General features: G+C 36.6%; 1 protein-coding gene across 1 annotated transcript; it reads left to right on the forward strand.

Moving 5' to 3' along the window:
• The first annotated feature begins 943 nt into the window (after window positions 1-943).
• Window positions 944-11,203, forward strand: LOC101517748 (cysteine-rich secretory protein 3). The gene is made up of 7 exons (XM_004590540.4): window positions 944-1,021; window positions 3,786-3,899; window positions 5,279-5,366; window positions 6,063-6,208; window positions 6,604-6,698; window positions 9,018-9,106; window positions 11,039-11,203. The coding sequence occupies exons 1-7, from the start codon at window positions 950-952 to the stop codon at window positions 11,179-11,181; spliced, it is 747 nt and encodes a 248-aa protein (XP_004590597.2). The 5' UTR covers window positions 944-949; the 3' UTR covers window positions 11,182-11,203.
• The last annotated feature ends 3,576 nt before the right edge of the window (window positions 11,204-14,779 follow it).

The raw sequence follows: 14,779 nt of genomic DNA on the forward strand, positions 1-14,779 counted from the left end.
CATCCTACAGATCCCACCATGCCCTAAGAGCACCACCTGGGAGCCAAACTTTTTTTTTAAGATTTACTTATATTTGAAAGGCAGATTTTACAGAGAGGACACTTTTCCAATCTGCTGGGTCACTCTCCAAATGGCCCTAATGAACAAAGCTGAGCTGATCCAAAGCTAGGACCTTGGAGCTTCCTTTAGAGCCTAAGCAATTTAATTAGTGAAACAAACATTGTGAACACGATCAGTTTTCACAGAGTTGGATTAATAATTCCCTAAAAGTAGGCATCAAACTGTCGCCATCTGTTTTAAACCCCAGAAGAAAAACATTGCCTTTTTGGAGCATGAGGTAGGATACTAAAGATAATGATGTGAAAGGCAATGACTGAGACAGGCTACACAGCAAAGTCAAGGAGAGTGATGTGGAAGATAGAAAAAAAAATAATATCCATCTTAAAAAAATTACCTTGGCTTCAAAGAACAGCTGTGGTTAAGCCTGAGTCCTGACAAGAAAGAAATAGACGTATTAATTTCTCGGTTGAAAAAATGGCAGTAACTTCATATTTGTATAGGTATAGGCAGTGTTTAAGTTAATCAACCAGGACTTACACATTAGTGTCCTGGTAATAATAACAGTTGGAAGCTATTACTGCTTTTGTGTAGGTACAGGTAGAAGCCACATCCAAGAACTAAAGAGGCAGCAATATATATAAGACTGTGGGACCGGGTTGAAGAAGAGCAGTAGGTCTTTAGCATTTAAGATGTGTGTCAGGACTCCACTTCATTTTTCGTTGTTGTCCCATTGGAAGCGTACTCCCACAGCTGAGTCTACTATCACTCTTCTGCAGTCATGTGACATTTCTTCTTTTGTTGCATTCAGTACAATCATTGGCATCCCTCCCCATGTCACTTGGAAGTTCATGCACTAACTCAGGTCATCATTGCCTGTGTTTTCCCAGCAATGGCATTGCTCCCAGTATTGCTGTTCTTGGCTGCTGCTCTGAATTCATCCTTCTCTGCAAATAGGAATTCGGTATGTATGAGGCCAAAAATAATTTCAGAATAATTCACGCAACCGTAACCAACAGAATTCATTGGATCTGTCATTAACAAATAGGTGGAATGACAGGTCCATCACAAAATAGTCATTGTTAGCTCAGGGAAATTAGCAATAGTTTAAAATAATGCTGGTCAATACTGCAATCTCTGAGTATAGAAAGATACTAAACTCCAAAACTGTGGTTTATCTAAATCAGGCTGAGCATACATTTAAAATACACAGCAGTTTTCAAAGAAGATACAAAAAAGTAAAGATAAAGTATCTTTAAAAAGTATGAGCAGATGAAATTACAGCATTGTTTCATCTTTGCTAAATAAATACATTCTTAATTTTAACTTAGGTGTTTTGTAAAGTGTACACAAAGAGACAAAATTATGTGTGCTGTTTTAATTATATTTTTACTGGACATCATACATCTACAGATTTAAAAATTACTGAAACTTTTCCTATTTAAAGGAATTTATTGAATTTAATCCCATGAAAACTATAGCATATTTATATAATCTTACATTCATACAATTTCTTCATGTGCAGTTACTTGTAAAAATAATTATACCTGCCTTTTTAAATAAAAAATTCTTGAGGGTATTGGGTGTTTCATATTTTTATAGTAAATTCATTCATAGGTCAAAATATCTTATTTTTAATATGCCTCCTTGCTTTAATAATTTGAGAACCAGAATCCAAAGTGCTCTTAAATGTTGGATGTGTAGCACCTAGATACAGCATTTTATCTCCTAACCAAGAAGTCTCTGAATTTGAAAAGCTTCAGGTTTTGATGTCTATTTACATACCTTGCTTGTCTATAGGCCTAGAAGGCTAGCAGAAACTAGACAATACTGACTCCTTGGTTCAGACCTCATTTGCTATTCATAAATAGTCTTTGTGTTGCAACTATCGAAACAACAACTAAGATAGTCTATACATCACCTAGGGCTTTCGTCAAGCCATTTGATATTTTATAATTTATTTCTTGCAAAGATTATATGTTATGATCTTTTGCAATATTTAACTATCTGTCTGATCCATCTCCTATTGTTCATTTATAAAATTACTGGACCTGAAATGTCTGAGCTCCAAAAATCCATTTTGTGTAAAACCTTGCCTGACTACAAGGAAGAACTGATAATTCATTTCTCTGTATCACACAGATCCCTCTGATTATTTTTGTTATGTGGTATACCAATATGTTAAATTCCCTATCTATAAGGCTATGTAGATGCCATATTTTGTATACTTTATTATCATTCACCTTTAGTGCTTATAGTCATGCAACAAAGACTATATTGATACTTAGTTTAAAACGCAAATACAGGGCCATGTTTTTGATGTAGCAGATTAAATTTGTGATGCCAGCATCCCATGTTAGAGCAACAGTTCAAGTAGTGGTGACTGTGCCTCTGACCTAACTTTCTGCTAACAGGCTTGGGAAAGCAGCTGGTAATGGCCCCTTTGCTCAGGCCCTTGTCACCCCCCCGGGAGTGCAGATGGTGTTCCTGACTGCTGGTTTCAGCTTGGCCCACATCTGTTGTGACCATCTGGGGTTGAACCAAAAAATGGAAGATATCTCTCTGTCCTCTCTCTCTCTTGCTCGCTTGCTCTCTGTTCTTTTTTAAATAAATAAATCTATTTTAAAATATGCTATTACTAAACACACACATAGAGCTTCTTCATTAGAATTTTTACATAAAAGGTGAACAGCATAAGAACAGGAAATGATTACTTATCCTTTATGAAAGACAGAGCTTCCTGTGTAACTAATAATTTAAAACAGATTTACTCTAAGCATGGCATTCAGTGTCCACACAATATACTGAGGCATGCAATTTTAGACTTTGATAAAATACGGATTGATCGCTACTAATATTGTACATATTCTTCCTGTTTAGCATACAATTAACTGCACCATGTATATGTTACACTGGCATTAATATTGGTGCCTATCCTTAGGAACATAAAACCAGGAGGAAGAAACAGACCTTAAGCAAAAAATCAGTATATGGTCAGACCTATGAGTACAATATTGCATAGTCTTGAAGAAACTCAGTTTAAGTAGAATTATGAACTATTTATCCAGTATATAAGATAAAACTCTATAAAAGGTCCTATTGATTTACGTATGCTTTAAAATGTTTGATAAGCAAAATGTTTTTGTCATTCATGGCGACAACTTACATAACCCCAACCCATGCTCAAAATCTCCTCAACACACACACCAAGTATCAAAATCTGGTTAAATATCTTATGTTACACTTCTATTAATAAAAAGACACAGTTACCCATAAATCATATTGACTTGCACTGAGCATTTTAAAATTATTTTTATTATTTGTTTTCCATGATTCAGTTCTGTAGGTATAGGGATTTCCCCCCTTTCTTTCCCTTTTCTTCCTTCTCATTTTCCCCTCCCATGATTTTCCCTCATATTTTTAGTAGTATAGTCCTTTAGTAACACTGCTATTTAAGCGTATCATGGCATTGAGGGTACAGGCAATGGTAGAAAATGTGTTATTAAAATTTCAAAGTACATTTAACAGTTTTATTGGGAGTCCCTGCATTCAGGAATAGAGATGCATACTGCAAGCAAAAAACAAGACCCCCACCTTTCAGCTTTTACAAAAATAAGCGCTGGACATATTTTTAAAATATCCTTTGTTCTCTTGAGTGAACTGATTCACTATTATATGCATGTTTTATAAATATAATCAAAAAAGAAATCTCTCCTATTTCTCTTTAGAATTCAGCTGCTACTTTGTCAACCAACCAGATCGAAGTCCAAGGGGAAATTGTAAATAAACACAATGAACTTAGGAGGTCAGTCGATCCAACAGCCAGCAACATGCTAAAGATGGTAAGAGACAATAATAAAGGGGAAGATAAGAACAGGCAGCTGGCAAGTGTTTGTTATTTTATATAACTATTATGGTATCGTAAACCCCCTTTATAATGATTAAGTAACTTGTAATGTTTTTAGGGTTATTTAAACTATAGGGGAATAATCAAAACTGTATCTTTGAACATTCAGTGAGAATGATATAGAATGACACATTCTGGTTTTGTGTTCATTATTCTAATCTAGGCTTAAGAGACACTTTCGTTCTTTTTTTAAAATTATTTGATACAGAAAATAATTGATGCAGAAAAATTATCAGCTGAAGAAAAATTTTGGTTGAAATGCACTTCAACCAAATTAAACTGTTGTATCCAAATAAAACTTGTTGGATGAAACACCAAGCATCGGATCTTACAACCAATGTGTGGAGATGAAGAGATTAAACATAGGTCATAGAGGTAGCAACATTGAGTATCTAAAAAAACTCAACAGCCAAGAAATAACTCAAGCTGAAATTCTCAATACCTAAACACTGGATGGAAATTACAGTAATGAGAAAAGAATATAATTTTAACACCATCTTTAATAATATTTAAAAGGACATGTAACTTTTAAAACTTTTGAGATCCTTTCTCTTTAGAATCTATGCCATTTAGTGTATATTGCAGCCCACAGTTTTCCCAAATGTGTTTAGTGGGACAGCGTGGAGTTTGGGAAGAGAAGAATAAGATAAAACCATCTATTACTTTCAAATGATAAACTCAATACTTCTACAAGTTTATCTATATGTAGAGAAAGATTATTGCTATAAAAAAAAACCTTTATACCTGTTGTGCTGCCAAAAATAAGCAGATGGTCTTAGATTTTTTAATCATTTAAGATAGACATACTATCTTTGTGAAGCAGAAAAAGGCACACTGGGCAACCCCTGTCACACCGCCAGGCAAAACCACAGCCTACTGCTCTGGTATCCCATATGGGTGACAGTATGTGCCCCAGTTGTTTAACTTCTGATCCAGCTCCCTGCTAATGTCCCGAAAGGGCAACAGATAATGACAGGCTCTTGGGCCCCTGCTACCCAACAAGGATGTGATAAACATCCTGGCTCTTGACTTCAGCCTGGCAATTGTGGCCGTTTGGGAAGTGAATTTTCAGATGGAAGATCTTTCTTTCTGTCTTATATCGCTGCCTTCTCTGTAACTTTTTCAAATGGACAAATTTCTAGCCTTTTTTAAAAAGAAAATGGTACACAGAGATGCATTTCTTTGATTATGATGCAAATCACAACATGCCTGCTCATAATTTTATAATGATGTGAATCAACCTGAATATGAAGCCTACACTCTTTAGAGGTTGGAGTCATTAACTGAATGCCTTTTTTCCTCTCCTTATTTTAGAACTGGAACAATCAAACAGCTGTTAATGCCCAAAAGTGGGCAAACCAGTGCAAGCTTCAACACAGCAACTCAGAGGATCGTAAAACCAGTACGTGTAGTAGTAAATATTCTCCAAAGAAATAAATGAGTAAAATTACAACAGATACCATTACAATGCTTTATTAAGAATATTATATAAATAAAAGTAAAAATGTTAGATCCTTTCTCCTTAGAATCTATACCAATTAGTGTAAATGGTAGCCCGCTATTCTCCCAAATGTGTTTAGTGGGACAGAGTAGAGTTTGTAGGGGGCTACATAGCTCACAAATTTTAAAAATACTGTCCTGTCTAATGCCATTTGATTCATGCTAGGAATCCTGGAAGACTGTATTTTTTAAAAGTTCATACGAAATGATAATTATAAGCAATTATTCAAGTTTTATGTATGAAAGTGTCTACTGAGTAAGGTAAAAGCTGAAAACATTGAGCAGAGTGCACGTGAGGCATGCAAAGATGAATTGTATGTATAAATGAATGATTCCAGGGAGAGCAGAAACTAATTAAAAATGATTGTTGCATGTGCTCAAAGGCTGCATGCTGAGACAAGTCTCACGGTATCAGGTCCCTCTGGCTTCTGTTCAATGTATATGAATCAGTCAAAAGGTACCAACAATAAGCACTCTGAAGACCAGGAAATCGTGTGTGTGTGTGTGTGTGTGCGTGTGCGCGTGCAGGCACATACGCAAGTGCATGCACATGCTTGACGTTGTTATTATTTAATGCATTGGATCTGTTCATTCTTAGATTTAAGCTGTGGAGAGAACCTCTTTATGTCAACTGCCCCCTCATCTTGGTCAGACGCAATCCAAGCCTGGTATGATGAGCAAAGTGATTTTGTCTATGGCAAAGGACCAACATCAAGAAATGCAGTAACTGGACATTACACTCAGGTAAGAGGAAAAAGCTAAATACTCAAAAAAAGTTTCTCCAAATTTTGACTGATTCTGTTGTTAGATAAGGGGAGACTATTTCAAGTGGATATAGGAGTCTTGGCATATTGAAAGTATTTCAGTTGTGAATTATTACTTTATAATAACTTGCTGTAGTAGCATCTTGTTAGAAAAACACTCTGAATTTTTCTAGCAATTCAAATAGATGAAATATTTAGTATATGTGGAGATTTAAAACTTAAATTTCAAAATCTGATTCAGTAATTTCACAAGATAAGCATGTAAGGCATAAGGCAACAAAGTACATCAGTAACATAGTCTTAATTTTTTTGCCACTATTTGATTTTGATACCTCTTTTTCTAATGCACTCTCATATCTTCAATATGGCTATTAGGTTGCTTGGTATGCATCTCACAGTATTGGATGTGGATATGCCTACTGTCCTAATGAAAATTTCAAGCATTACTATGTCTGCCAATATTGCCCTGCGTAAGTATATACTTTGGAATTCACTTCCAATAATTTAAAATACAGTTTAATATTCTTAAATTATAACATAATTTAAAAAGGAAAATAAAATATTAGGAAGAAAAAAGTATATAGCTCTTTAGGAAAGTATTCAAAAATTGAGATACATTAGCCTTGGTTCCACATAAAATATTCTGAGGATCTCTTTCTGGTTACCTAAAATGCATTATCTTCCTTCTCAATTACTACTCCCTATACTTACGCTTTCGAATTACCAATAATAGTTACCTGAAAATTTCAAATAACTGGTAATGGTTATTTGAATAACAGATAATGGTTTTAAGGCTTTGCTTCCCAGAATTTATGCTTCACATGTACTATTTGTTTGTACAAAATGCAGAGCGAGAAGGAGAGGCTTTTGGTTTTTATTGTTGTTGTTGTTGTTGTTGTTGTTGTTGTTGTTGTTTCTAACTGCTAATCCACTCTCGCTTACTTCCACAGCAACCAGGTGTAGGCCAGGTTGAAGCCAGGAGCCAAAAATTGCATCTTGGTACCCAAGAGGTACAAGCACTTGGGCCATATTCTGTTGCCTTCCCAGGTGCATTAGCAGGATACTGGATTGGAAGCAGTGTAGTTAGTAATTAACTGATACACTAATATGTGTAGTCAGCATCGCAAGGTGACAACTTAACCCACTCTGCCATACTTAGACAAAAAATCTTCAAAGGAATCATCCTTTGAGATTTTGATTTATAGTCAGAAACTTGTTTCTTCTTTTTCTTTTTTAAAAAAGATTTATTTTTATTGAAAAGATACATTTACAGAGAGACAGAAAGTTTCACCAGCTGGTTCTTTCCTCAATGGCCACCGTAGCCAGAGCTGAGCCGATTGGAAGCCAAGAATCAGGAGCTTTTCCTTGGTCACCCACATGGTTGTAGGATCATAGGTTTTAGGCCATTCTCCACTGTTTTTCCAGGCCACAAGCAGGCAGTGTGATGGAGAATGAAGCAACAGAGACACATACCAGAGTCCATATGAGATGCCAGTGCTTATGGGTAGAGGATCAGCCACTTGAGTCATCAGCACGGTCCCATCCTTTTCTTCTGAAAGTAATATATTTGAGCTTTCCATACACACACTCACACACATATACACACAAAAGAAACCCTCTAATCATATGAAAGATGCATTTATGATTCATTTGTCAGCTTTATTTTCTTTTTAATAACTGAAAATTTTCCTAAACAGAATCAGAAATCTCCAAGAACAAAGGTTGAAGCTGTTGATAACTAAATGGGTTCCAACTTGAGAAGTATAATCTTTAACGTCACTTTTGAGTAAAGAAATTTTGGTATTTATGAGAAGCAATTCAAAGGCCTTGGGAGAATGCTCCCAGCTGCCAAGTCAAGAGAGGGGAACGTAGCAAGGCAAGCATCTACAGTGAAAAAATGAACAGTAATGGAAGGAAGGAAAAAGTAACCCAGAGCACATTCATTTTTGTGACACAACTTTCCCACGTTCGGAAGCAGACACCTGTATTTTATGTGGACAGACTGAGCTTCCAGTGCATAACTTTGGTACCTTGCCTTTTTAGTGCCATCAAGACCGGCTTTCCTGTATTTTCAGGTGATAGGGACCTCTAGGGATAATCAGCATCCATGACGTGTTAACTAGCCATTACAGGGGAAATACACTCCGGAATGGGGTGTTCATGAAGTCCTTTTGTCTTTTTCTAACATTATTATTTTTATATACATACACACACACTATTTCTTGACATTTTCAAACCTTTCAAGCACATTCCTGTTTCACAAATATCCTTACACTCCCAAAAATACCTACTAGAAATTCTTCATCCAATCCAAACAATTACACTAGAGCTTTACATGCATTCATGGCACTATGGAAATGATTATACCTTTTCATTTCTAACTATAAGATCACAAGAAATGTGATTCCTTTATGGTATTCCTTGGCCTGCCCCCTGGCCTGTTCTTTCTCTCACCAAAACCTTTGGATACACGGCTTACCAATCTGATCAAGTCCATAGCGATATGAAAAGTTTGTTATTATGTGGGAAGTAGACTCCAAATGTTTTTGACACTTGCTATATTATTTCCATTGCTCAAGTTGTGAGATTTTGGCCAAAGAAACAAATGAATGTGTAGATTATTGTCAGACTTTGTGTTGTGCTTTGAACATGCTTTGGAATGTTAGTTTTTCAGTTATTGATATAATTTTAAAACTTGCTCAATATTCATATGTATTGATGATTTATGCTAACTTTTGGAGCAAGCAGAACAAATTTTAAAATTTAACATTTTGTGTTTCAAATTTCAGTGGTAATTTTCAGAATAGACAATATTTCCCTTATAACAAAGGAAAACCTTGTGACGATTGCCCTACTCACTGTGACAATGGACTATGCAGTAAGTCTGATGTGATTAATTTTCCATTTTAATAAAATAACATTTTTAAAGTATCTTCTGAATATAACCATCCTAAGCTTTCTTACCATGCAAAAAAAGGGTATTCTTTTTTAAAGATATAATTTTTGTTTATTTCAAAGATGGGATGGGGAGTGGAAAGGGGGGAGGAGAAGAGAGGAGAAGAAAAAGAAAGAGGGAGAAGCCGATTCTGAGAAAAGATCTTCCACCTACTGTTTCACATCTCAGATGGCCACAAGTGTGGCCAGGAAGCTAGACCAAACAGGCCAAAGTCAGGAGCCTGGAACTCTGTCCAGGACTCTGACATGTCCACAGGGGCTCAGGCATTTGATGATTTGGGTCATAATCTGCTTTCTCAGGTACATTTACAGGTAGCTGGATCAGAAGTGGAGTAGCTAGAACATGAACCGGCACATGTGTAGCATGTCAGTGTTGCAGACAATAGCTTAACACTCTATGCCACAACACCAGCACCCACATAGCTTGTTTTTTGTTTTCATTTTTAAGATTTACTTATTTTTATTGCAAAGACAGATTTACAGAGAGAAGGGGAGACAGAGAAAGATCCTCCATTTGCTGGTTTACTCTCCAAGTGGCCGTAATGGCCAGAGATGAACAAATCTCCAAAGCCAGGAGCCAGGAGCATCTTCTGAGTCTCCCACGCAGGTGCAGGTCCGAAGGCTTCAACCATCCTCCACTGTCCTCCCAAGCCACAGAGAGGAAGCTGGATGACAAATGGAACAGCTGGGGCATGAATTAGTGCCCATCTAGAAATCTGGCTCATGCAAGAAACGATTTAGCCATTGTGCTATCATGCTGGGTCCCCACATAGTGTTTTTAACAAAACGTTGGGAGATCTATTTTATCAGTGAACTGAGTGAAGAGTTTTGGGGAAATATTAACAAAATGTGAAGTTTGTAAATGACAGGATTTTGAATTAAATTTGAGATTTATTGTGTCTTTTGGCATTAGGGATCTCTAAGAATGTTTCAATTATCACAGAGATAGTCTCCCCACTTTTAATATTTTAATATCTGTAATGATTAGTTATAGTGAAAGACTTGTGGCATTAGAATCTAGTGCAACAGTATCTAGCATAATTCTGCAATAATAGAAATACTAATCTTTTCTTAGTTAAATGAAGATCTATTTCTTTTTATTTGAAAGACAGATTTTACAGAGAGAGAAAGAGAGACAGGGAGAAGCTCTTTCATGTGCTGGTTCAACTCCTCAAATAGCCACAACAGTCAGAGCTAAGCTGAACTGAAGCTAGGAGCTAGAAGCTTCCTATGGATCTGTCATGTGGGTCCAGGGTCCCAAGGATTTAAGCTATTCTTTTCTGCCTTCTCTGGCCATAAGCAGAGCGCTGGATGGGAAGTGGAGCAACTGGGACACGAACCGCAGCCCATATGGGTTGCAGGTGGAAATCAGCCAATTGAGCAATTGCACCAGCCCCAGTCAATGTATCTGAAAAACAAAACTCAAATTTCAAAGAATCAATTGGTGCAAGAATTATGATGCTGGGGATTAAACTTCTGATTACAACATCAGCATTTTACATACAGTTCAATTACCTGTGGACTGCTTCTCCACCATTCCAGCTCACTTCTAACGAATCTGGGAAAGCAGCCGAGGATGACACAAATGCTTGAGCCCCTGCCACTGACATCAAAAACCAGGCTTCTGCTTTTACACTGGCTCGTTCCTGGCTGTTGTAACCATTTGCACTGTGAGCCAGTGGGAAGGAAGCGCTCTCTCTCTCTCTCTTCCCACCCCACAAAATTTGTAGCTCTTTTAAATAAATAAATCAATTTTCAAAGGCATTGAGTTAATAAAAGTTAATTAAGATATTAAATTATTGTTTGTGTTACTATTGTGCAGAAATTATGATCAAATATTAATTTCTTTTTTTAGCCAATCCTTGTGAATACCAAAACAACTATTCTAACTGTGATCAACTGAAAGAACAAGTGTCATGTACACATCCATTGGTCAAGGACAACTGCAAGGCCAGCTGCCTTTGTACAGACAAAATTTATGAACAGCCCTACCAATAACGAGTAGAGATTTGTAGACAAGCTAAATCACCAGCTTGTATTTGATATATACTAGCTTGGAAATTGTCGATGTATTAGCTACAAATTTGACTCCAAAATCTAATAAATACTTCTAAATATACTTATTATTTTGTAGATGTTTCTTTCGTAGAAAGGATTCAAAATAATAAAATATGTGATAACAACTTTGGACTTTGATGTATAAATTATGTGATTTAACTTAAAGATGTTGATAGTTGTATTCCTTTATAATTACTGCTACTAAACCCCTTAGTTGAAATTAAAAACCATGTTCTCCGAATAAAATGTGCAATAGGAACAGACTATACTAGCATTGTTGCATAAATGGTGGGCAATATCATTTATCCATACTAGTAGTGTAGTACAGATAAATATCTTTAAATAAGTATTCACATGTCATCCTTTAAAATATTTATTTATATATTTGAAAGGCAGAGTTGTTCAGGGAGAGGAACAGAGATCCTCCACCCACTGACTCAGTTCCCAACTGTCAGCAGCTCAGGCAAGCAAAGCCAAAGACAGGAGCCCGATTTTTCTGGGTCTCCCACACACAAACAGGGGCTAAACACTTGAGATGTTTTCTGCTGCTTTCCCTGGCTCATTAACAAGGAATTGGATCAGAAGTGGAGCAGCAGGAACTTGAACTATTGATCATATGGGATGCAAGCATTGCAGAAGATGGTTTTACCCACTACACTACAGCCCCGCTCTACTTTCCCAGTGCGTATCATTAATTGTTTCATTCTTGCACTTTTCTTCCCACTCATCTAGCTTATATATTGATACTTGAGCCTGTTCCTCCTAAAAGGAGCCAGAGTTTGATTTTGAGAAGATTATTGAAGACATGATTCTTTCAACAGAGTTTAGGGTTTTTTTTAAAAGAATTCTTTCTTCATTTGATAGAGTTACAGAGAGAAGGGGAGAGAAACAGATAGATCATCCATCCCTGGATTCACTACCCAAGTGGTCATAAAAGCCAGGGCTTGGCCAGCCAAAGGCAAGAGCCTGAAATTCCATCAAGGTTTTCCAAATGTGTGGTGGGGCTCAAGCATTAGGGCATCTTTGAGGTGCACCAGGAGGGAACTGGGTCAGAAGTGGAACAGTCAGAATTCAAACTGGTGTTCATATGAAACTCAACTCTCACAGGTAGATACTAAACCCACTGTACCAGAATGCAGTACTCCATCTTCATAAATTTTGCAGTAGAATATTTTTACACTTCCAATCTCTTACACAAAAATTTCCCTTAAGAAGAATTTAAAATACTCAAATTATTGCTCAGTTCTCTTCTTTATGAGACTATACTGTTGCTATCAAATTTATTGACTGACTTCCAAGAAGTGGGGAAAAGGCAAAACAGTAGCCTTTTTCTAAGTTTTATAGATTTGGTTTGAAAGTCAAGGTTACAGAGAAAGAGACGGAGAGACAGAAAAAGATTTTGCATCCACTGGTTCAGTCCTCAAATGGCCACAACAGTCAGACCTGAGCTGATTTGAAGCTGGGAGCTGGGAAGCTGGGAGGTCTACACACAAGTGCAGGAATCCAAGGATTTTGACCATCCTCTGTTGCTTTCCCAGGCAGAGCTGTATCAGATATCAAGCCGCCAGAATACAAACCAGGACCTGTATGAGATGCCAGCACCATAGGTGGAAGATCAGCCAGCAACTACACTGTGCTAGCCCCAAAATAGTAACCTCAAAGCAGAGAGATCTGATAAACTCCGTCTCTCTTTTTTAAAGATGTATTTATTTTTATTGGCAAGGCAGATATACAGAGAAGAGGAGAGATAGAGAGGAAGAGCTTCCATCCACTGATTGACTCTGCAAGTGGATGCAATGGCCAGAGCAGAGCTGAGCCAAAGCCAGGAGCCAGGAGCCAGGAACTTTTTCCAGGTCTCTCACAAGGGTGCAGGGTCCCAAGGCTTTGGGCCATCCTGTACTGCTTTCCCAGGCCACAAGCAGATAACTGGATGGGATGTGGGACAGCTGGGACATGAACTGGTGCCCACATGGGAACCTGGCACTTGCAAGATGAAGATTTTGCTACTAATCTATTGTGCCGGGCTTTGTAGGTTTTTGCTTTTGCTTTGGTTTGTTTGTATTGTAAAGACCAAAAAAATGAATTAAAAATTTAATTTTCTGGTCTCCCAAAACTTCACATATTTTCTCTGGATTATGTATCTAATTATTGATTATCCAGATTTGTTCCTACTAACCCTCACATTCTGTTTCTGTTGCCAAGCAAATGATTTTTATCATTTTCACAGTCTTTCAAGTAATATCAATAATTGCATCATCAAATATGGATTGTTTTTGCTTATCCAGTGTCAAACTCTATTGAGGAGCCCAAGGATACGTATAGATTTGTGGCAAGGAAAGCAGGGAACTTCAAGACCACTAATGGAGCTCACAGATGCTATCTTTGTATCAATTTTTTTGTCCTTTTGTCATAAATTTCAATGACATTCTCAAGTACTGAGGAGAATCCGCATATTCATAATCAAGCAATCTGACCGAGATGTGCAAAAACATTATAGTAGGCATCTCTACTTCGTCATAAAAGGACTTTCAATAAAACTGTTAAGTATATTTTGAAAATGATACTAGATTTTCTACATTTGTCTATACTATAAATCCACAATGCACTTAAATAGCAGAATATTAAATTTGTGACTATTACTAAAGAGTTATACCAATGTAATAATATGGGGGGAGGAATGGTGGGAAGAGAAAATGGCTAGGTAGAAAGGGGAAGGAAAGGGAAAATTCCCGTAATTACAAAATTATACAATGGAAAACAATAAAAATAACTTTTTTAAGTGAGTGAATTGTTTTATACTTTTCCTCCAGCTTCAATTGCTTTCTCTCTCCCTGTGATCCAGCACAGCGATCCCATTCCATTTGTTGAAGCTCTTCAAGGTCTCGCTATGGCAATTGGTGTTTGCTTATACGTCTATTTGGACAAGTCCTCATTACTTACTAGAATTGCTACTACATAATAAAAATTTCTTCCAACAGATTTCTCTGAGTAGATAACTAAAGAAAATGTCCTTATTTTCTTTTGCAATGATACGTAATTCTTTTCACTTTAATGTCACAATAATGCATCATTGTTTCTTGAATGCAAGAAATATTTGTTAAGGATAACTGGAGTCAATGCTCTAATTAAGAAAAGAGGGTAATTACTTCATCAATAAATTATCTTGCAGCAGAAAATCATACATTCCATGAATTAAAATGAGCAATAGAAAAAATGCAATAAAAATAGGCTTAGAGGGAGAAAAAATGATGCTGAACCATTAGCACAACAAAATGAGAGAATGATCAATTAGCTTATTTGATGGAGAAGACAGATTATTGAGTACATGCTTATTGAGAAAGATAAAATATTTAAGAAAAGAAAGAATTGCTGAATAGCTGAGGTAGTTTGAGGAAAGCAAAGAAAATGCTAAAAAAGAGTAACAGAGTTAGACATAAGGACCTGGTTACATAGTGGCCTCTAGGACAGGTTCATGAGTGGGACACATGAAATACACTTTATATGTATAACTTTCTATATGTAAACCTTTAGTTATATG

The sequence above is a fragment of the Ochotona princeps genome, chromosome 1, assembly GCF_030435755.1.
Source record: "Ochotona princeps isolate mOchPri1 chromosome 1, mOchPri1.hap1, whole genome shotgun sequence".
Lineage (NCBI taxonomy): Eukaryota > Metazoa > Chordata > Mammalia > Lagomorpha > Ochotonidae > Ochotona > Ochotona princeps.

Bases quoted from the DNA above. Each gene is read 5' to 3' on its own strand.
- LOC101517748 (XM_004590540.4), top strand. From the start codon at position 950: ATGGCATTGCTCCCAGTATTGCTGTTCTTGGCTGCTGCTCTGAATTCA. The intron at 6,209-6,603 runs GTAAGAGGAAAA...TATGGCTATTAG, and splicing joins TAACTGGACATTACACTCAG to GTTGCTTGGTATGCATCTCA. The intron at 9,107-11,038 runs GTAAGTCTGATG...TTCTTTTTTTAG, and splicing joins CTGTGACAATGGACTATGCA to CCAATCCTTGTGAATACCAA.